General features: G+C 38.9%; 1 protein-coding gene across 3 annotated transcripts in view; it reads right to left on the minus strand.

Moving 5' to 3' along the window:
• Positions 1 to 1,817: 1,817 nt before the first annotated feature.
• Positions 1,818 to 22,273, minus strand: part of LOC134210670 (protein nervous wreck) — a 50,251-nt gene continuing 29,795 nt past the window's right edge. For 2 of the 3 annotated variants that reach the window (XM_062686848.1, XM_062686851.1), the window contains exons 3-9: positions 15,361 to 16,444; positions 15,163 to 15,298; positions 14,549 to 15,093; positions 8,746 to 8,986; positions 8,538 to 8,660; positions 8,436 to 8,458; positions 1,818 to 6,637 (exon numbers count right to left, since the gene is read on the minus strand). In XM_062686848.1, the coding sequence (XP_062542832.1) occupies positions 5,978 to 6,637; positions 8,436 to 8,458; positions 8,538 to 8,660; positions 8,746 to 8,986; positions 14,549 to 15,093; positions 15,163 to 15,298; positions 15,361 to 16,444 (2,812 nt within the window). In that variant the 3' untranslated portion in view covers positions 1,818 to 5,977. The remainder of the gene's footprint in view (positions 6,638 to 8,435; positions 8,459 to 8,537; positions 8,661 to 8,745; positions 8,987 to 14,548; positions 15,094 to 15,162; positions 15,299 to 15,360; positions 16,445 to 22,273) is intronic. The other variant, XM_062686849.1, reaches the window with a different exon arrangement.

The following is a 22,273-nucleotide window of genomic DNA, read 5'->3' on the forward strand; positions in this document are numbered from 1 at the left end:
TCAGCAAAGGCTAACCACTGAACGGTGTAATTTAGAAACCGTTATAAAGCCTGTAGAGTAGATGAATTTGTATCGAATTTTATTGAAAAAAATGATAAACTTTTAACTTATGACATTATTTGCAAACAGCAATACACTTGTACTGTTAGATTACGCTGAAAATTATTCATTCATTATCCAAAATGCTGCTCAAGGTTGGAATGATTCCCAGGCAACAATACATCCATTCGAAGTTTACTTTTAAAGATACGGTTAATTAGAAAACGTTAGCTTTATTAATCAGAAGTAATGACCCATGACACAAAAGCTGTTCACTTATTCATTTCAAAATTAATTGACTTTTTGAAACAGTCGATCGGTTTTACAAAAATTACTTTTGTGTCTGGATGAGCTGCAACACATTATAAAAATAAAAAGAACTGTGCAAGTCTGTGTAATTTAAATTCAAAACATGGCTTAGAAGCAGAATGGCACTTTTTTACAACATCGCACGGAAAAGGCCCTTGCGAAGCTATTCATGGCACTCTCAAACGAATGGCAAAACGAGCAACTCTTGCCAAAGATTATGGAAATACTATCAATACTCCTCGGGAGTTGTACGAATGGGCGAATGGGCACGTTTTCAATCAAACAAAAATAACTCTTTATTACGTTTCTGTTATATCACGAATGAGCAATACCGCCATCAGGGGTGGGGTGAGAATGACACATCGCTCTCACCGCGAGCATGGAGGGCGTAGAGCAAAATCGTTCAAAAAGGTCTCTTATATTTTTGTCTTCTTGTCCTCAGATACATCCATTCTACAAGCATTCTAAGTAGTTGAAACAGTGACCCATTCTCACCCCAATTTGACCCATTGTCACCCCCGACGACGGTACTCAACAAGAGTTTGATGAACTTTTCAAAAAAGCAAAAACTATAGTTGGCACACAAAAGCTTCATTCTTTTATACCAATCGCTCATAATAAAATCCTGGCTAAAAATATTCCAACTCAGATGAAGACCCAAAAGTCTTTGACCAAGTTTACAAATTAATGAGTATTCAAGTAGAAATGAGAATTAAATGTAGTAACAAATAAAATTGAAGAAAAAATTAAAAAAATGCGGAAAATTTATTATTCTTTAAATGTGCGTTTACCGGAGATCCCCCTAATGAAATTACCTACCGAGTTTCATCGTTTGGAATCAAAATGTTTATCTGATAAAAAAAAATCGACCTCCAATTTGTTTTTGGTAGACCAATTTTAATCTTTACATCCATTGATTTATTTTCTCGGTGAACGAAACGCTCTTTTATGTTTCAGACTTCATAGTTCAGACAAATTTACAATAGTCCATCAAACATCACAATTTTGTAAATCTGGTCATTTGTGTGTAACATTGATATAAACAATCTAGGAAAATATACGTCCTTTTCAAATGTTGGTCCACATTAATGTTAGATTATGCTAAATTGCTTCCTAAATACATTTTATACGTCCAAAATGTGTCGTTGGTTGATGATAGGCTGCTGAACCTATATTATTGGCGCTGTAGGCATAAAACACGCTGATAAGTTTTCACTCAATATGGACATGAAAAAACTTTTTTCCTTAAATATGTCACAGGAACATTATTCCCAGAAATGTTAGATAACTGAAATACCTATCTTCAGAAAAAAATTCATCGATTTCTGAGATGAAGTTTTTTTGTAATATCGATTTTAATTTTCAAAACTATTTTTTTCAGTGTAGAAATCGGTTTTTTATTTTTTGGATATTTTTCCAAAAAACTTCTCGGAATTTCACGACAGTCCGCCATACAACACTTTTTTGTAGGTCTTGTCATTTTAGAGTTACATCGATTTATAAAAAATCCATGAAAAAAAATTAGGCCCGCATCAAATGTTACTCTTGACAATTTTTGAAAAACTAAGTATGCAGAGTGACTTAGAAATACCATATCTTTATGCCCACCAAGTTTTATTCGATTCTGAGATGGTGCTGCCAACCGCTGGTCGAGTTGGCGCGAAATTCGTCATTATATTGTTATTCCATTGGACAACTATTCTTCAACATTCAATATATTGTATCACAATGGTATCAAGAAGAAATAGCACATCAGGTATTATCAGGAAATACATGCATTCGGAATCATTGGAACGGACCTCTTTTATAAAAGGCATAAAGGAACATCGTGATTTTACTACACATTCACTGGTCCTACTTTTTCACATTCATTGATAAAATATTCTCTAGCGGTTTGAACGGTGAGAAATCGAAAAGTTCTATCAGGTTGTTTTATACCTTTTCTCGTTCTAGATACATCAGTCCCGAATTGCATCAGCAACTCCAATTGAATTATTCAGTGTTTCATAGTACATAAAATGCATATTGATCTATAATAGCTTTTTCCAATAGTTCCAAGTCAATCATTCTGGATAAAAACGTTATATGAATAGAGGTAATAAACTATAGAGGACGATTGTCGCTGCGGTTCCCTTTGTTATCGTCCCCAAACATGTTGGGTACCTATCTGTCAAAACGTACTGATTTTTCCTTTGTTGACATTTAGTGCCCTATCCTCGCCAGCAAAAGATGTTTCGCCAGTGACGACAGCGACAAGCGTCCTCTATAGTTTATTACCTCTATTGTTATATGTAATTACGAGTCACAACTTCTAAACCGTTTTACAATATTCATTGTCCCAAAAGTTTTGTAATTCAGGGTTACGAATTCTTTGGCCGTGAACTTTTTCGTTACTTCGTGAGTCATACATATCGCAGGGAAATGTGCTTTAATCTACATTTTTGGCGATTTATGCAATCAATGACTTGATAGGCAGCACAGTTCGCCTCCCGGTAGTACCAACTGGTAACGGTAGCCAGCCAGTGCAGAGGGGTTGTCTAGCGGCTGAGTAATTTACAGTGTAAGGTCCCAATTATGGTTCTTGCAAGCTGGCAGATGAGTATCAAGCTTTATTTATGGGTAATGTACACCCCCAGTGGTGCAAAGACTTGGAAGATCTCCATCCTGAGCGATGTCAGGTTAGATACATTTCGGTTCTTTTATTTCTTTATTGAGGCTGTGCCACCGTAAGTCTCTGGATCTGCTGCTTAGTTCCAGACCAATGCTTGTTTACAGATTTCGTTTCCGCCCTTGCATAAGGTGTGGCCAACCCAGTTCTTCTTCCGATCCCGAACTTCTGTTGCTATCGATCTCTGGTGACAACAATGGTCCCGAGCAGCACACATGTTGTATAGAGGTTTCTGCTGCCTATATGCAACTGAATTTGTTCACATTTGTGTTGCAGTAACCAAATCGGTCAGAATTATTCTGCTGGGGATGCTGCTCGTTGTTTGAGATCCAGTTGTGAGGCCACCAGGCACAAAATATGTACCGCAAGTATCTGTTGTTGAATACCTGCGGCCGTTGTGTGTTCTCTACTGGTACACACCATGTTTCACTAGCGTATAACAGCACAGATGTCACGTTAGAGTTGAGAATTTGGATTTTGGTGCGTTCACTTATTTGCCTTTCTTGTTCCGTGCGCCTATCTTGGTACTGCCAATTCGAAGCCAATCAGCAAATTTGAATTCGTTTAGGTGCTCTATAGTAATAGGCTGTCAAAGCAGCCAAGTGTCAAGCTTGCATGTTCAAATCACCATGAGATCACAAGCGTTACTACTCCAGCAGAGTTCGAAAGCCGGGGTAAGGGGGGGCTCATTAGATATGAGTATTGGGGTCGATGTCCACGTAGCGGTTTTTATGCTGCGTACATGGCTTGTCCTTGCCAATTCAAGCGGGATCAACATAGTAGGCAGAAAGGACTGATGAGGACTCCACCAAATAAGGTGGAGTTGGAAGTGCAAAGCGAAGAAAGTGAACCAACCAAAGGCACACAAAGTGTCAGCAACAAACGCTGACAAACGACAAACGCTGTTCAGGCTACCCTAAAACAGCATGGTTTCCAGGCAGTGTATAAAAGTACACTTTATTGAACACGTTTATGTGCTTTAAAAAATACGATTCCGAGGGAAGAAATGTCTGGCATATACGAAAACCCATGCCAAGACTGCCCTGCAGTGTATATTGGTCAAACACGCCGAAAACTGAAGGTTCGTTTAAAAGAACATAAGAACGCAGTTGACAACGACAGGTTCCATGACTCGAGCGTGGCAGCACACACTAGTGACCAGAACCACACTATAGATTGGAAGCAAGCCAAGCCTTGTACATTGCCACCGCTGAACAGCCGCTAATGAACGAAGATGAAGCGCCAATATCAACGATGGAAAGTCGATTATTGACGTCACGTCCTGGGTCAATCAGTGACATGAACTGGAGAGTGGACGTCCACTACGAGGTTAGCCATTGCGTGCACAGCGTTAGATAGATCAATATCAAGCCCGCAAGTGGAAGGTCTCGGGTTTTGAGGATGAATTCCTCACCGCACCGGCTTAAATGGGGACGAACTAACCGTTGTTCTGCCACGTGTTTACGAAGTGGAAATGCCGAGGAAAGGAGCATCAAGAAACGGTAGGCCATCAACCTACTGGTGGAATGCGAAGATCGTAAGCTTTTGGGCAACTTGCCTTTGGGCAAAAATAAGGATGCAAAGAACCCATACAGATGAGGCCACGATCGAGCGTGCTTTGACATCATTTGCCATAGTGCTAATACAAACCCTGCAGACTCTGGTAAATGGTTTGCGGCTTTGTCGGTTACGACTCGAGTTGCCCGAGAGCTACAACGTATAAACAGCAGCAACTACAAGTGAGCAACTACTATAGCCGCGCCAGTCTCTCCCCAAAGTAAATTAGAAAGGCTGTACCAGGGAGGCGAACGGCTTATAAGATGGTGATTTTAGTCGGCCAGCTACAGCCCGGTTCGACAATGAGTCCGTTGGTGTTTGGTTGCATATTTTTATCCAGTACTGAGTGCGGTATGCTACGGGGTAAAGTCTACCATGGTCGCATTGTCAGCTGCTAACAAATCCTGTCGTAACCATTCTAGCTCTATTATACACTATTCCTATCGATCGATAAATATTGACACACTATACTAACACCACTGTTCTATCATTTCCAATAGCAAACTAAATAATCTTTTCATTGTAGAAATATGATTTGCTACTCCTCTGAACATCAGCATCGTCTGTTCAGCCCAAACACAGTCTCGGTGGTAATTAACTGAAATCTGGGCATTTTCTTATCGCGATTTATCGAAAACAGGTGGTACGAAGAACTCAGCAGTTATATTCTAGGTAATTAGTTGATGATTAGTTATTTATCAATACTAATTTGTTAGGATTTACGGATCGCTGATATTTACCGATGTATTCATGGTAAACAGAATCCTTGAGTGCCACTCAAAAAAAAACGAAAGGCAACCCATTTGATAAAACTTTTAAATCTGATTGAGGCAAGCCCACAAGCATTGTTTAAAGCTTTAAAGTTTAAAATGTTTTACAAGTAGAGCAATACCGAAGATGCCGGAAAACATGTATGAGAATGTTTTGGATCTTATTTGGATCGATGAATATTGTGAAACGAACAGAAAATCAAGTGACAAGCGATTAGTAGATTTGACTCAGAATCATTAACGTGCAAGAAGTTTAGCAGAATGAAACTGTTCGATCAGGGTCATTAAACGACTAGTTCGCGAAAAGTACATCGCCAGTACCGCTCTAGCGGAACTGTTAGTTCGTAGATTGCTAGTCGTATTTCAGGAAAAAGGTCTACGATTTACAGTCAGTCGGGTCAGCGACACTAAATGTCTGCTTTTACATGATACTGTTTAACCATTTTATACGACGGTACTAAAAGAATCCACGGCTGATTGATGACGCTAAGGAAACATATTGCATACGCGTTGTAAGACAGAACCATCTCCACTTTAGGTGCAGTACCTTAGGGTTTCGTTTGTTCAGTGTACAATAAAACTTTTGTGAGTGGACTGACTACAATAGATCAGCCAATCCCGATCTACCTTTTCATTATGCGTTGGATTCCTTCAGGTTTTGCAAGCGCGCCAGCTGATGTGGCTCGAGTTCCTCCGGTATGCTAGCCCTGCCACCGACCACCTGTTTTGGCATTTCCGCTTGACTGGCTCCAAACGCATCATCAAAGTTGGCGGCGAAGCCACCCTCGAAGTTGGCCTCGAAGTTAGCTTCGAAGCCGGTGGATTCAAAGGGAGCCGCCGGTTCTTCTAGCGGTGCTGGTTCCGGTTCCTCGGCTGGAGTAGGCTCCACACTTGGTGGAGATGCTGCCTTCGGTTGCTCTTTGGGAGGTGACGCTGGCTTCGCCGGCTTCGGAGGTGACGGCGGTTTGGCTGGCTTCGGCGGAGTTGGTGGCTTAGTAGGCTGCTGCTGCTGCTGCTGCACTTGGGGTTCCTCCTTGGGCGGAGACTCTGCCTTGGATTTTTCCTTAGCACTGACCTCCTGCGTTTCCTGCTCTTGTTTTTCAATTATCTCTGATGGTTGTTCTTCGGCTTGTTCCTCATCTAGATCTTCTTCCAGAAACTTCTTGTCAGGCTCATCGTGCATCGGCGTGGCAGCGGTCACAATGATCTGGGCAAAATTCAGCTGGTTAGGATCGTCACTAGTAGTAGCTGGAGTAGCGTCCTCTATATCTTTGCGAGATTCTTCCTCCTCGGCCTGTGGATTGGATAAAAGAAAATTGAATTTAAACCTGTAACACATAACGACAAATTAAGCTTTGTAAGGAACAGAACATAGTGGTGAGTTGACATCAGGGAAAGAGCGTCCAGCATAGCTTTGATCCATACAAGTTTATAAACTCACTCTGCCACGGGTCTGCCGATGACAATCGACTGCCAATTAAGGGTTGCGTACCTAACTCGGAATGTTTTTCCCGGAAGTTACAATGCAAAATGGCAGTCCTTTCACGTTGGATAGGAACCTTTGGCCAACAACCTACGTTCCCTGAAACCTAGCAAACCTAGTCCGTCTATATTATCGTGAGTCCATTGTGTTCATTTGTCCATGTGATGAATCCACTGATTGTTGTTTTGTTCGGATGCCATTAATCGAAGAACGTTGGAGGAATGCCTCCGAGAAGAACAGATTTGGTCGGGGTTCAGCCAAACCGCACCAAGCGGCTTTTTGAATGACTTGTGATATTTTGTTCGCAAAAGGAAAACAGAATGTATTTTATGTCAATTCATGCGTACATTTGTTGTAGGATATCCTCAGTTATGGCGTTGAACGATGTCCGATGTGATTTGTGATTAATTAAATTTGTTACACGAAAACTTTGGACAAAATATGGAAATTTTGCATTGGCGCTTGGTGTGATTTGGCAGAACTCCGACCATTTGTCAGTCGTCATCAGGCAGCTGCATGAAGAATATATATTGAAGTGGATTTGAAAGCGAGCAAGGGCAATTTGTCATATTAGAAATTTAGAGCCAATACTCGTCGATAGGAACCCTTTCCGCACGCGATGGTATATGAGCAAATCAAACCACCTTCCTTTTGCCAGTGAAGAAAATATCAAATTCCATAGGGAAAAGTGGAGACACAAAGTGATTTTTAACGTTTCCAAGTTATCTGATTAATGTAATTACCGATATTTAAAGCCATATCCCTGATCTAAGAGTTATGGTCATTTTTCTGAAAATCTGATAACGAAATAAACCAAATTATGCCAGACAGGAGGGAAAAATGTGTATGTAATCAATTTTTTTGTGTTGAAGATACTATTTTGAGACATTCCAGTTCATCCAAAATATCCGCGAGTTCAGGTCTTGAATTCTACCATAGAAGCGAAAGGTAATTTGCACATAAAAATACTCAGTTCAAAGATATCAAATGACTCATGCGAAATTTTCTGCATGCCCCATAATGACGTTCTAGAATGCGCGAAATGTTCTGAAGTTCGGCTCGTAAGACCTACGCAATAACGAATCCGAAATGTTTTCGGCAGCTGTAAAAACCCTTCCCAACAGATCCTTGGATACCTGCCAAGAAACGTTACCGATCTTTCTGCATTTCAATACACTGAAGGACATCCAAAACGTTCTTGAGTTCAGGTCATCAGAGCCACAATCAAGAAGAAGCACAATTCTTGTTTCAAATCAAGCTCAGGTCTTCCTGCTCAGTTCAAAGAAATCAAATGACTTATTGGAAATTTTTCTGCGTGTCCCATAATGACATTCTAGAATGCGTGAAATGTTCTGAAGTTCGGCTCGTAAGACCTACGCAACAACGACCTCCAAAATGTTTTCGGTAGCTGTCAAAACCCATTCTAAGAAAGCGCTACTAATCGCCTTTGAGAAAAGTCCGGGATCGTGAAATTTGGTGAACGCTTCACTGAGAATGAGCACTTTGAAGGAGCTGACTGCCGTCCCGGCATTTTAAGGGTTAAGCGTTGAGTTGATACAAAAAATAGTGGAATCTTATTAATATCAAGAATATTCAAAGTGTATATTACCTCAGGCTCCTCACAAATCACTACTACGCAGCATGATGGAGAGAAACATAAATCGTAGACAAATGTATAGAGTAAGTATTTAAATTTGTTAAGTGTACACACCTGGAGGTGGCTGCGAAGGAGGAGGCGCCGAAAACTGCGACCCATACTTGTCGTGTTGATCGTCGTTCAGTTCAAACTCGAACCGATCCACCGCTGGCTCAGAACTTCGGCTATCGAACTCGGCTAAATAGAAAAAAAGTACATCCGTAACATATTTTTGTTCTGTGAAACGCATGTGACTGAATCTCCAATATGACAAGGTACATACTTGGACTCTGTCCTTCGGGAGGTGTGGCCTCTTGCAGGACCATGGGCGGTGGTGCCGGCGCCGCGAACGAAGGCGGTGCCGACGGTGGAGGAGATTCGTCCTCGGCATCGGTCAGTGGTTCTCCATTTTCATCACATTCTTCCACCACCAGCGAAGGGAAATTTCCGATCTTGCCGTTCAGGTCACCTTCCCACCAGCCGTCGTCCACTCCATGGGGGCTCTTGGTGATTAATTTGATTATCTGAATAATAGAATAGAAATATTAGTACAATCACGTCATACAGGTCTAGTCCAATTCCATCTATTGAATGTAATAATTTACGGACATATCACGCAAGTTGGATAAGATTCTAAATAAATGTGAGTGAATCATTCGATGTCTCCTACTCTAAATTATATTTCTATCGCCTACAACGTGTACATAAGAGTGACAATTAACATAATTATTAGATCCAATTCGTATGAACACTTTCAGAAATTGTAAATTCTAAATTCAAATTAAATTGAAAAAATTATTTGTTTGAATATTATCCATATATTCATGTCTTTTAGCATCTATTAAATCAGGTAAATCCAATTCAAATTTAATCATATTTGATATATTCACTAAATTTTGAACACAAGTATTCGTCGTTATAAGCATAACTGTCCCATGTCTCACGAAAGTTTCTTTTATTGTTTAAATGATTTTTTTATACTTTATTATCACCCTTATGTGCACTGTACGAATCGTACCCGGAGTGAGTATATGTTCTATAAAAATTCTTTAGTAATCTCGGAAATCCTTCGAATGCCACAGGGAACTTTACAGGAATCCTGAAAATGTCAAGGAAAGTCTGAATATCTAAAAAAAAACTGTAAATCCTACAAGAATCCTGAAAATTGAGTTCGACATTAACGAAATGATAATTATATTATGGGTGATTCATAAAATCCTGTAAGTTGAATGAGATTCATATAAAGATCCATTAATTACGTAACATTAAAATTGGAAATTGTTGATCCGTGTATAATTTTCTTTATTCGTGACGTATATTGTACAGATTACTTAATAATTATTTGTATCTGCGACAGAGTCGTAAATACTGTAAGATTTGAAAAAGTTTAATGCCCACATCTTCAGATACTGTCGAAGGAGGTGACAATGTGGCGAACTCGGTGCCGAGAGTGGGAGGAGTGTACCGTCGCTCTCATCAAAAGTGTGTAGGTCGAACAACTAAATCGTTCAATAAGGACACTTATGACAACTTTCGTAATCTCTTTCCAAGGCTCTCGTAGATGTGTAAAAATTATCCGCAGTACAAACAGCACGTGCTATCAAAGCATTCATCGCCACAATCCACCACATGGCGGCAATTTTTTTGATGTCAAAGCGTTTTCTCTGGAGTTTTGTTTCTCTTTGGCGAAAATCTGGCGCTTATTTTAGTTGCGACAAATAATTAGCGAATGAGTAGATTTTTTTATAAGCGGTACAACATGAGAGTCTGTCTCATTTTTTTCGCAAAGCAAGATTACTTTTGACCAGGGAATCAATATTCGAGCAACGCCTAACAATATAGGGTATGACGATGCAAGATGAGCACCCTGAATGATGCCTAATACTTTCTCAGCAGGCACGCTTTTCTATATTACAATACAGCAGTTCCTTTCTTTTGCATCTCATCTAACATCTAGACTAGAGCGCGAATTTCAATGCAACGGTCATCACGGTAAATGTGACTTAACAAAAATTATGTTTTTGACGAGTTCAAATATACTACGGGGCAAGATGCTTTGATAATAGCTTTTAATGCGCATTGGCCATATAAAACAATAAAACTCTGGTAAATCACATTAAATAACAAAAATCAGTTTAAAATTTTAGAAAAATTGATAATTTACCTTACTCAACAGATTCAGCGCATAGTAAATCATAATTCAAGACAAAATTTTCAAAACAACTTATCTGCTTTTGTAAACAAAGATTCAAACGTCGATTTGACGAATCTGACTGCACTTCGACGCAAACCAACGCCATTAACAGGTAGCCGAAACCTTCACCTACCTACTGATACCGTTGGTTTGCGTATGAGTGCTATCAAATTCGGGGCCCTCCTTAGCCGTGCGGTAAGATGCGCGGCTACAAAGCAAGACCAAGCTGAGGGTGGCTGGGTTCGATTCCCGGTGCCGGTCTAGACAATTTTCGGATTGGAAATTGTCTCGACTTCCCTGGGCATAAACATATCATCGTGTTAGCCTCATGATAATTTAATAACTGTGGAAGTGCTTAATAAACACTAAGCTGCGAGGCGGCAATGTCCCAATGGGGGATGTAATGCCAACGAAGAAGAAGAAGCTATCAAATTCGTCAAATCGACGTTCTAATTTTTGTTTACAAAAGGAAATAAGTCGTTTTGAAAATTTTGTCTTGAATTGCAGGTTGTTTAAAAAAAAAATTAGTATTTTGTGTATTATTTGATTGTTTCAAAATGGGGTCATTTCAAAATTCCAACAAGACTTTTTTTTTAAATCCCTCGCAAATGAATTCAGAAGTTTCTTCGAAAACTCCTTAAAGAGTTTCTATCAATTTTTTTAAATTCCTTCAATCAATTATGTCTAAATAATTATAAAAACTGCATAAAAACGTCATTTGAAATAAGTTAGGGGACAACTAAAACGATATTGAATGATTTGTCAACAAAATAAGGGTGCCCATAACCGAACCAATAATGGTGCCCGCAACCGAATATAGCAGACTTTTTGGAAAATGAAGAAAAAAAATTTACGCTAAAATTTTAATGGCAATCGTCATTGAGTCTCAAAATAGATTAAATTTACTGTTTAAATATGCATTGGAACTCACTTTTTGAATTAAATCACTTCAATTTATGTAAAGTGTCAGAAGGCCAAAAAAAAGTTTCGTGTTGTTTTTTTTGTAAAAATAATTGATTTGTTCTTTGTTTAAAGTAGAGATCTCCATCCGGTTTGATATTGAGCACAAAACATCATGTTACAATAGCAAACTAATAACGGTTGTCAGAATGACAGTATCTGTTATCTGTCAAAAGATACGTAGGGGTGCCCACAACCGAACCTCCTCCCCTAATATTTTCAGAAATAATTACATTAATTTAGCTGGTGGTACCATAGTTGTGGTAATGTTGGTACACCAAAAATTTTGACGTAATTAATTCATCCATAATTTGGCGTCAGCAGTAAGAACTATAAGGTCAGAACTAAGCCAGTACAGAAGCAAAACAAAACCCTATTGTTACACTGAAATATATCAAAATTTACATTAATAAAGGAAAAAATGAAATTATGTTTGCAAACGAAGAAAACTCTCAAAATATCGAGATTACAATCCATCCATTATCAAACTTATATTTAATCCCTCGTTTAATCCAGGAGTTCCTCCAGAAATTCATCGAAAAAAATCTTGAAGTAATCATCCTGATGCCCTCTAGGGAAGATCCATTAATTACATAACGCAAAAATCGAACATTTTCATCCCCCCCTCCCCCTATATCACACTTTTTGTATGAATCATCAAAACTTTTTGTATGGACTCTCGCCCTTCACTCAACCCCCCCCCCCCCTCCTCCTCTAAGCGTTTCGTAATTTATGGATGTTCCCCATAGACATTTTTCGGTAAATACTTTGAACAATTCTATTGGAAAAACCTCCAGGAATTAATTTATTAAGTCATCCAAAACATTCTTCAGGCATACCTTCATTTTTTGGAATTTCTTCAGAAATCCTCCAGATATTCCATCAAAACTATTCTAGGAATTCATTTTAAAAATCCAAAAGGATTTCATTTGAAAAATCCTTCGCGAATGAAACTTTTTCGGAACCCCTTAAGGGAGTTACTTTCGAATTTCACTAACTTCTCACAGATTCATTTGGAAATTTATATGTACAACCTTAGTAGGTTCCGTAAAGAGTTCTTCCGGAATTTGTTCAGAAATTATTCTAAGGATTAATAAAGGAATTCCTCCAAAAATTCCTTAAGTAATATTTTTAGAAATATCTACAGGAATTAATTTAGAAATTATTTTAATATTTTTTATGGAAATCGCTACACGAAAAATTCCATTTATCCATTCAGAAATATATCCAGTAGTTCATTTGGAATTTCCTCTAAACAATTTTAGGACGAAGCTCTAGGAGTCGAATTGTTCAGAGGAACGAACGAATTACAAAGGGAATTTCCAATGTTTTGTAACATAATGTTCGACATTCAAAAGTCTTAAGAAGAGTTGTCAGAGGATTTCCCGTTTAAACTTGCGAAGAAACTTCTGGAGAAATTTACAAGGACTGGAAGAATGTGCAATGGAATTACCGGCAGATTTTTGAAAATTATTCGGAACTCCTGGAGGAGCTCTGAAAGTATTTACAAATGAATTATTGAAGGATTTTCCAAAGGAGAACTTGAGTGTATTTTTGAAAAGTATTCCTAAAGGAATTTCTAGATTTCCCAAGGATTTTTTTTCGAGATTTTCTCCAGGATTTATAAAAATTGGCGAAAAATCATTTTTAAGAGTAATTTTGGCACAAACAAACCAATTTGAGGGAAAATATTCAGTTTAGTGGGTCGCGTGCAACATTGTGTCCCTGTTGAACTCCGCAAGTATAAATTTTTAAGCAATGAAGTAACAGATGTTTAACAAAATATTTAATAAATGTTTGAGGTGTGTTATAAATTGTGCAGTCAGGAATCCAGACGACTGGGTTTGCTTGGGCCTTGAAATTAATTACGTTTAAGGCAGCGCACTCTAATTATCCCTCTTTATGTTGAAGAGAGTCCGGTTATTCAATATAATGGTCCTTCGAGTCGGATTATTGGGAAACTATACGGTTCAAAGGACCAAAGGCTTACCTCCTTCGAGACCAATAGGACATAACTTTCAATAAATATTTGTAACGGTCTTTCTCTCTAAATAGAAACCCATATATTGTTTACTCAATTTGAACTAAATTTGGAATCAGATCAATTGAAACTAAAAGTGTGCTAGTAAAAAAATCCGTAGATTTTCATTGAATTCCGTAGATCTACGGAAATTTCCGTAGATCTGGCATCGCTGGCGGGTACTGATCTGGCATCGCTGGCAGATGATGATGAATAAATAAATAAATAAATTCTCAGCACCAGGCACATAGCCGAACTCTCGCAATCTACATATTTTCAGAACTAAACTCTCTCTCATGTATTGTTTGTACAATGCCAACCAAGTAGGATGAGTACTATAGATAGTGGAATAGATTCTACTATCTATAATGAGTAGAGTAGTCTGGCTCCTACACACTTGCTTCATCAGCAACTACGCCCGATGGAGTAGGGTTGTGCCAGTTGATCGTCAGATCCCAGCTCGACCTGGAGGAAGACGGAGGTCCTTCTTATATGAAAAGCACTTGCGCAGCGTACTTGCTTCGTAGGATCAAACAAACCCCACCAAAAGAAGTGGTTACTTACTGATGTTAGCTTTTTATGCGATCATAAAAATCATCGTGAATAAAACGGCAAACAAGTTTACTATTGAATTTTTGATAGGTATCTGAACGAATGTTGGTGAAAAATTCCAGAAAATTCATTTGAATCTCATATGATTCCTTTAAAATTCCCTGGGAATTTCTAAAGAGTCTAAAGATCGTATTTTGAATCAGCAACTATTTTTCCGGTAGTATTCAGATTTAATATTGCTCTATATCTAATATCTTGACAATATGTAACCCACATCACATTATTCAATATTGAATCCATTTAGATAAATATATCTATCTGATAATTAGTTTGAAGTTTTCTGTTTCGGAAAAAAAGTACCTGTCCTTCCTCGAATGTGAGCTCATCCTCCGCCGTAGCATCATAATCGTACAATGCAATGCAGTACATTTGGTGTGCCTTTCGCGGTGCAGAGATAACTGAGATTTGATCGGGCGATTGACCAGAGTCCTGCATATGGTCCTGATCTTCATTGTCCACCGTGTAATCGACAGAGGAGAAGGAAATCTGCGTCGATAGCTGGGCCGGAGTATGGGTATCCACCGGAGTATCCCTCTCGACGTCCAAATAGTTGTGCGGCACAAAACCTTCTTCACCGCGATAGTTCCGCGCCCTCAACCATCCGTCTCCATCGCCTTCGCCGACTACCTCCAGCTGCTCACTCTCGACTATGGTTAGCTCATCCGGGTTCTGTGCGGTGTACGAGTACAATGCTGTGCACTTGAATGTCTGCCCTGTGGATTGTTGTGGTGGCATGCTGGCTTCGACAACTGTGGACTCCTCCGCACCCCAATCCGTTTGAATCGGATCGTCCCACGTGTGAGAGATCTGTTCGATCTTTTGACGCTCCTGTTCAACCTCGAAGTCTAGAATCATTGGGACATGAAGCTCGACATTAATACCAATAAGTATGCAATAGTTATGACTTTACAAACCTTCATCTTCATCGCTGTCTGGTACGAATTCATCACCAGGAGGTTCAGGTTGCTTCGGAGCAGGCGAAGACTCTGACATAGGCTGATCTTGTTCGGCATTATCGCTATCGTAGAAGGAATCGGAGCTAGGATTTTCCTGAATAATCAAATAAAAATAAATTAGGTTATTAAGTCTAATAAACATTATTATCTACCAACCCCTTGACCAGATGCGTCGGTACGCATGGACAATGAACTAGCTGATCGTGGCATTTCCTGCACGCTTAACGTTTCTGCCTCTTGTATCCACTCATCCACATTGATGCCACCGATTCTCAAACACTCCAGCCGCGATTCGGCCTTACACTTGGCGGTCTCTGCCTTACGGATATTCTCGCGGAAGTCGTCGATCTTCGTTTCCAGATCGGGACCGTTCTGATCGTTGGGGTCCGTACGGTGGCCAGCCTCGCGGAGTGCTGTACAGATGGCTAGCTTGCGAGCGTTCTCGCGAACTACGTTGCTCTCGCGAGCAACACGCCCAGCCCAACGCTTACCTTCCCTATTTAAAGTCTCTGCAGCGGACTCGTGGTCTGCCGTAATCTTCCGGATTGGATCATTATCGCATGGTTCAAACTCGTATTGAATATGCTGCTTGAGCACCGGATAGTACAGATAGCAGCACTGTAGATTGTACTCACGCGTCAACTGTTGAGCCTGGTCACGGATCTTACCGAACGAGTTCTGAGTGGCTGAGCAAGTGAGCAGCTCGGTGCGGCCGATCAACGCTAAGTAGTCTGCCACTCGTTCGTAAACGTAATTCTCCATAGTGGCCATCGTTGTCTGAAGGTCAATGGTGAAGTAATGATTTTGATGTGCGTTAGCTGAGGCCAGACTGAGAATGTAATCGTTTCTAGCTCCCGTTGATTTCTCTTCGAGTTGTTCCTTACGTGAGGTTACTCGTGCGCTATTTTTCTGAAGAGACGTTATCGATTGGAAGAATGAACCCTTTTTCTTTTTTAGCTTTTCTTCGATATCCCGTGCCTTGTCGCGAACATCATGAGCGCAATGTTCTTCATCGAAGTAACACTTTTTTGTTTTGTCAACATCCTGCACGGAGAGCTGCAGTTCCTTCTGAACTACTCCGAGATGTTCGATGGATTTCTTGCTGGTATTTAACTTTGAATTCCTGAGTAGTTTGGCTTCGTCTGCTATTTGCTGTTGGAATACTTCGACCGCTGCTAGACGAGCACGTGCAAGCTTTTCGTTTTCCTCTAGTACAGTCTGCCAGACGCTCCACATGTTCCTATATGAAAGACATTCATAAAATTGATCAATGTTAGTAGTGTAAAACATAATCGATATGAATTTAGCTTCAAAACAAACATTGAGGACTATTTTTAATTCCTGGTCATATGTATTGCAGCTCTATTTCTGCTATTTCATCATCAGTTGGATTCCTAATTTTTCTAAATATTGATACATTATTTCTCACGAACAGTTGGTAGCATGTTATGTTATGTGGAGCTGCGTGTGGTTTTCAAAACTCTCGATCTATTAATTTTTTAGTCACATTAAACCACGAGTACACACTATTAAAATTCATTAGCTTAAAAGGTAAAATACCAAAAAATAATACCAAAAATAATATGCAAAATACTTTAGGCATAACATGCTTAGGTATTTCAATACCAAACGAATAGCTGTGTCTAAACTAAATAATGCAGAGAAATTCAGAAGGTACTAATTAAATAGTTTATTCCGGACGAGAAATCAAAACATTATGTCTCATTTCAGCAAAAATATCAAACTCAATAATGCAGTGAGACAGACAACGGCTAGAAATTATTTTCGTTCGATACTAATTTAATAATATCTCTACGTTTAGGTAAATGCAAATAACAGTTACTGCTCAGCTTCTGAGACGTGCAGACGCTCAGCTTCTGAGACGTAACGCTCTTGGAAAGTCAAGTGCAGGGCTGCCATATATACAGATTTATCTGTATTTTACAGATTTTTAAACGTCAATACAGACTTGATACAGATTACAGATTTTATACAGATTTTTCAAACAGAATACAGATTTGTACAGATTTTTTGTTATTTTAAATGTTAATAAAATATTATAGTCTAAAGCACAGCTTGAACCATATTTAAGAAATATTAATAAAATGAGTTGTGACTGATTTCTGGGTACTTGGCAAACTCAGTTGAGTTTCAAATAGAGCAATGGTATTTTTAATGAAACTAATTGGATCTTTAAAAAAGAATTCCAAATGCATTTTAAAGAAGTTTCGTAAGTGTGAATAAGTTTGTTTCCTGAGTACATTCTGTTATCAGATCAGTCCATGTGTATAGAATTGACTGCTTGGTATCTATCATTAATTTCTATAAATAATAATTATAGAATTATAAAACCACGGGAGTGACACTTGTATACCTCCACCACAGTTTGTTTCGTAACCAACATTGAAAATTCCGCACTGACAGCCATAAGCGTAATCACGGGAAGAAAAGAGATAGGTGCGATCCACACTGACAGTTCCATAAGCGAAAAGCAGATGAAAAGAGACTGCATCCATACTACGAAAACACAACCAGAACGTCAGACCCCCGTATAAAACAAATTCAGATGTTTTACAGTCACACTGGAAAATGTGATTGCCTTGTGATGTTCATAACTTTATGCAATTAGTTAAAGTAAAGGTTTAAAATATATTTATCTATCACATAAGTAATTTATGAGAATCCGATTTTTGTTCTCAATCTTGATTTACAATAAATACAGCCCTGTGCTATTCGTACCGTGGTACAAGATGATAAGAACATAATGAGACAATAATTGGTGTAGCATTCATATCACCCATGTAGAAAAAGACAATAATTGGTGTAGCATTCATTTCAAAATGTTTGTAACATGATGCGAATACCAGCAATGAACTATTTCCCAAGTGATTTAACAATTATTGCAAAAAGCGGTTTATGAAGAGGGATTAAATTAACCAACAAACAGAAAACAACCACAGCTTTATTGGTAAGAAATATGTTGTGTAATCGAATTTAGTAACCATTATTTAAGCAATGACAAAAAAAATGTTTCCGAATTCGGTAGAATATTAGAGAAGAGAAGATTAGTTTCGTCACTCGTTTCCATATCGGTCACTATTTTCGGCTCTCAATTTGGTTGCTGTATTCCGTACCGGTGACGTTTGACAGTTGACAGTTTATCAAATAGCAGCGCTCTTACCGCGCTACCAAATTTGTTCACCTGTCAGTCGCGCTACTGGTTTAACAGCGCGTTTAGTAGCGACCGGTAAAGTGTCAAGTGATGATACTGCGCTGCCAAACGGCTTATGGAACGTACACACGGTCAAGCAGTTTGACCAACATTGACTCCACCTCTCGTTTATTGAAACATCCATCAAGTTTTACCAACAGCGGCACGAACAATCAATTTATTCGACCAACAATATAACACACGAACGACCGAAGCGCCAACTTGAGCACCAACCATCAAAAAATATATGGTGATTTGTGCAACTTCACTACAAATGCTCAAACATGTTCGGCGAACCTTGACTCCACCCCCGACAACTCAAACCAAAATCAAACCGTTTTAATTTTTTCCAACCTAGCCGCCAACTGTCAAATGGTTCTTCGAACAACTTCACACACGTTCAAACAAAGCAGCAACCGAAGCGTTTTCTTGGGGGCGGAGTCAATGTTCGTCAAACTGCTTGACTGGTGTGTACGTTGCATTATATTCACCACCGGTAATCTTGCTCTTAGAAAAAAAAAATCTATTTTCCCCTCAAATACAGACAATACAGATTTTTTACGCAAGTCAATACAGATTTACGAAAAAATCATCTGACAGCCCTGGCTCAAGTGATCGATTACAGTGGTTAAAGATCGATTCCGTCTGTGCCGCGTCGCGCGTTTTTGTGATCCGCGATGAGGCGAGAAAATACTTTTTGTATTGACTATTCGAGTTTCCCGGTGAAGCCGTCATTCGAAAAGGTTCACGGCTTTTGCCGCACGGTACTCGGCTACATCGTTTACAAGGGACAGATCGTCTCTTGTAAATACTGCAAAGAGCAAGCGCATACTGGCATATCGTGTGTCCAGAACAAAAAGCTGCTAGTCCAGAAGAGCTATGCGAACGTGGCGAAGCAAACAGGGCCACGACAACCACCGAAGAAGGCGAACGTTGCAAAACCCCCGAGCGCCAGACCGGTAGGTTAGCGTTCTGTCGCTCCACCACCACCATCGCTGGAGGGTTTCCCCGAGCTGCCACAGCCGTCGAGTCCGACCGAACTGTCCGGCTCAAAAAACCCAACTGCTAGCCAATCTGCTGCTCTAATTGCACGAACGGTGTCTCCCAGTTCGTTGCAAACACAAACCGCGCGCAACTCCTCGTCGTCGTTGCGCACACAACCACAGACCGCTGAAGTGGGCTTGGTTGACCAAAAGCCAAGAAACGCGATGCGATCGAAAGATCGAACCGCCGGCAACGATACGGACGATTCGTCCACATCGACGAGAAGTAGTCGAAGCCGAGGACACCCGCCCGGCAAGAAACAGCGATGCCACGACGGTGACGACGAGCAGGATATGGAATTCCTTCCATAAATGGCTCTCACCACATAACATATGTGTAACTCGGGTAGCAAAAGTTGTACCCTTATAACACTTTTTATTTGTTATACGGAACATCGAAACGTCAGAAGATAGTATAACAGTATTTGATCTAACAAGGGGTCACGCGACTTATATTGAATATCTGAATACGATTCGCGTTGGAATTATACATAAAAAAACTTAAAACTTAACCTATTTTATACTAAGGGTACAAGGAGTTATTCGTTCCACAGAAGATTGCAACGATTTTTGTCTAAAATTGGAAATTATTTTGTTAAAAATTTGTTGCAATGTCTCAATATTAGAAATTCTATGAAGTTCATTGGTACTATACCACGGAGGCAACAGAATCATTTTCAAAATTTTATTTTGATCCGCCTCGGGCTGAAAGTCTCTTAATAAAGACATAAAAAAATATTTTGAATCCTCTGGAGTGCCTTCTTTCTGGTATTGCAGCAACTAGTCCATATTCAGAAAAATATATTAAGCTCTTTTAGTGGAATGTATTCAACCGTCTAAGACGAATTAAGTACTGTCCATTTAATTCCACCAGTTAATTTTCGTTATCTTTGCAGATACGTATTTCGACCACAACTGTGTGGTCGTCTTCAGTGTCTCGTACTTGACTCGACTTGTCCATATTGACACAGCATACAACATGGCAGATCTAAAAATTTGTTTGTAAATCAAAAGTTTGTTCTTAAGACAAAGTTTTGATTTTCTGTTTATAAGTGGATATAGAACCTTAATATATTTGTTACATTTGGCTTGAATGCCTTCAATGTGACTTTTAAAAGTTAATTTTTGATCAAGCAGAAGTCCTAAATATTTAGCTTCGCTAGACCAATTAATTGGAACCCCATTCATAGTTACAATATGTCTGCTAGAAGGTTTCAAATAAGAAGCTCTCGGCTTATGTGGGAAAATTATAAGCTGAGTTTTGGAATTATACATAAGATTTTGAATTTGTTTTTATTTTCTATAATTAATTGGAGATTGGGGTAAGCAATATTAAAGTAGAAAAGAAAGGAGTTTAAGGTATGTAACTGATTAAATATTGTATTTATATTGATTCGACAAACCCGAACAAAATCCATTCGTACGCCGCGCACGGGCTCTTAACCAGTAAACGATGAATTTTTTTGGTGTTTGGTTGAAATATTATGTTTTTATTCGAAAAGCATATCAAACGCTCATTTATTGCTATGAGCATATTTATTAATCGCATTTCTCAAACATTTCCCATGTGTGGCGTCTCTCCCAGTGGTGTGACATCGCACCCGAATTTGACTTTTTTTTCTAACATGTATGTAATCGACTTTTTGTGTTTCAAAAGTCTTCTACACTATGTTTCCTTAAACTATCAATAACAACAAGTAGAGTTTCCTTTATCGGTTTATTTTGAAGAAATATCGATTTTTAAAAAGGTGATGCCTCACCTGGATTTACCCTCAGTTAAATGTTCAATGCACAGTTTTGGTGTTTTCTGTTTCCTTTTCACATGTCGTGAAATTGCTCTACTTTTGGTAAAGAGTATTCAAAGTACTATCAACCTAAAAGCTATGTTCTAATAATGAAAAGCATGCCATGAAAAGAGATAACATTAATATCGTACATCGGAATAACCTATTCAGACTACGTGCTTCATGGCATGATAAAGATTATCTTGATTTCAATGTTGAATCATCACATTTTCATTTAATATTATATCCAAATTGGAAACACCTCACAGTTGCGATGCTCTCCTGCATTATGATAAGCGAGTTAGCTTTCGTACGATTGATAATTTATAATGTTGCTTCTAATCTATCTATTTTGTGATTGTTGCGCATCGTAGATAAACATTGGTGTATCCCTCGTCATCCTTTCGAAAAAACGAAGACTGCGTATATAAAGATTCGTTCCCAATGTAGAACAGTTCTAAGGAATATACTTTTCTACACATGCTGAATAAAATCTAGATTTTTACCATGCTGACTCGAAAATATTATATCAATTTTAGAGGAATTTTATTTTCGTATGATAAATAAGTTAAAATGGATAAAAGACGAACATTTCATCAAAAATCGCCTGAAAATAGAAGTTTACCACACAAATAAATAATATTAGATTTCATCAAATATAAATTGGTTAGTAACAGCATAGGAGAGACCTTCTTTTGGATGCAAACCGTCATTTTTAAAAACAATGTAAAAAATTGATGATAGAAAAATAAATATCATTATACTTTGGCTACAGATCTTGCTCTTTGTAGTCTTGGAAAAAAGTGTTATAATTTTCTGATCATATGGTATTTGTTTACACTTGAAAATGACAGAACGATGTTCCCGTTCCCAATTATAACAGTTTTGGCTCATCAAAAGGGGGTCAACTTTTGGGTTGGATTTTGTTCTAAGATCCACTTATGTTATGTGCTCTCACGTCATACAATCTCGCATCCATCAACATCGGCACGATCACGAACCCCACAAAACTGAACGCACTCTAAACCTTC

Source organism: Armigeres subalbatus, chromosome 2 (assembly GCF_024139115.2).
Source record: "Armigeres subalbatus isolate Guangzhou_Male chromosome 2, GZ_Asu_2, whole genome shotgun sequence".
In the NCBI taxonomy this organism is placed as follows: domain Eukaryota; kingdom Metazoa; phylum Arthropoda; class Insecta; order Diptera; family Culicidae; genus Armigeres; species Armigeres subalbatus.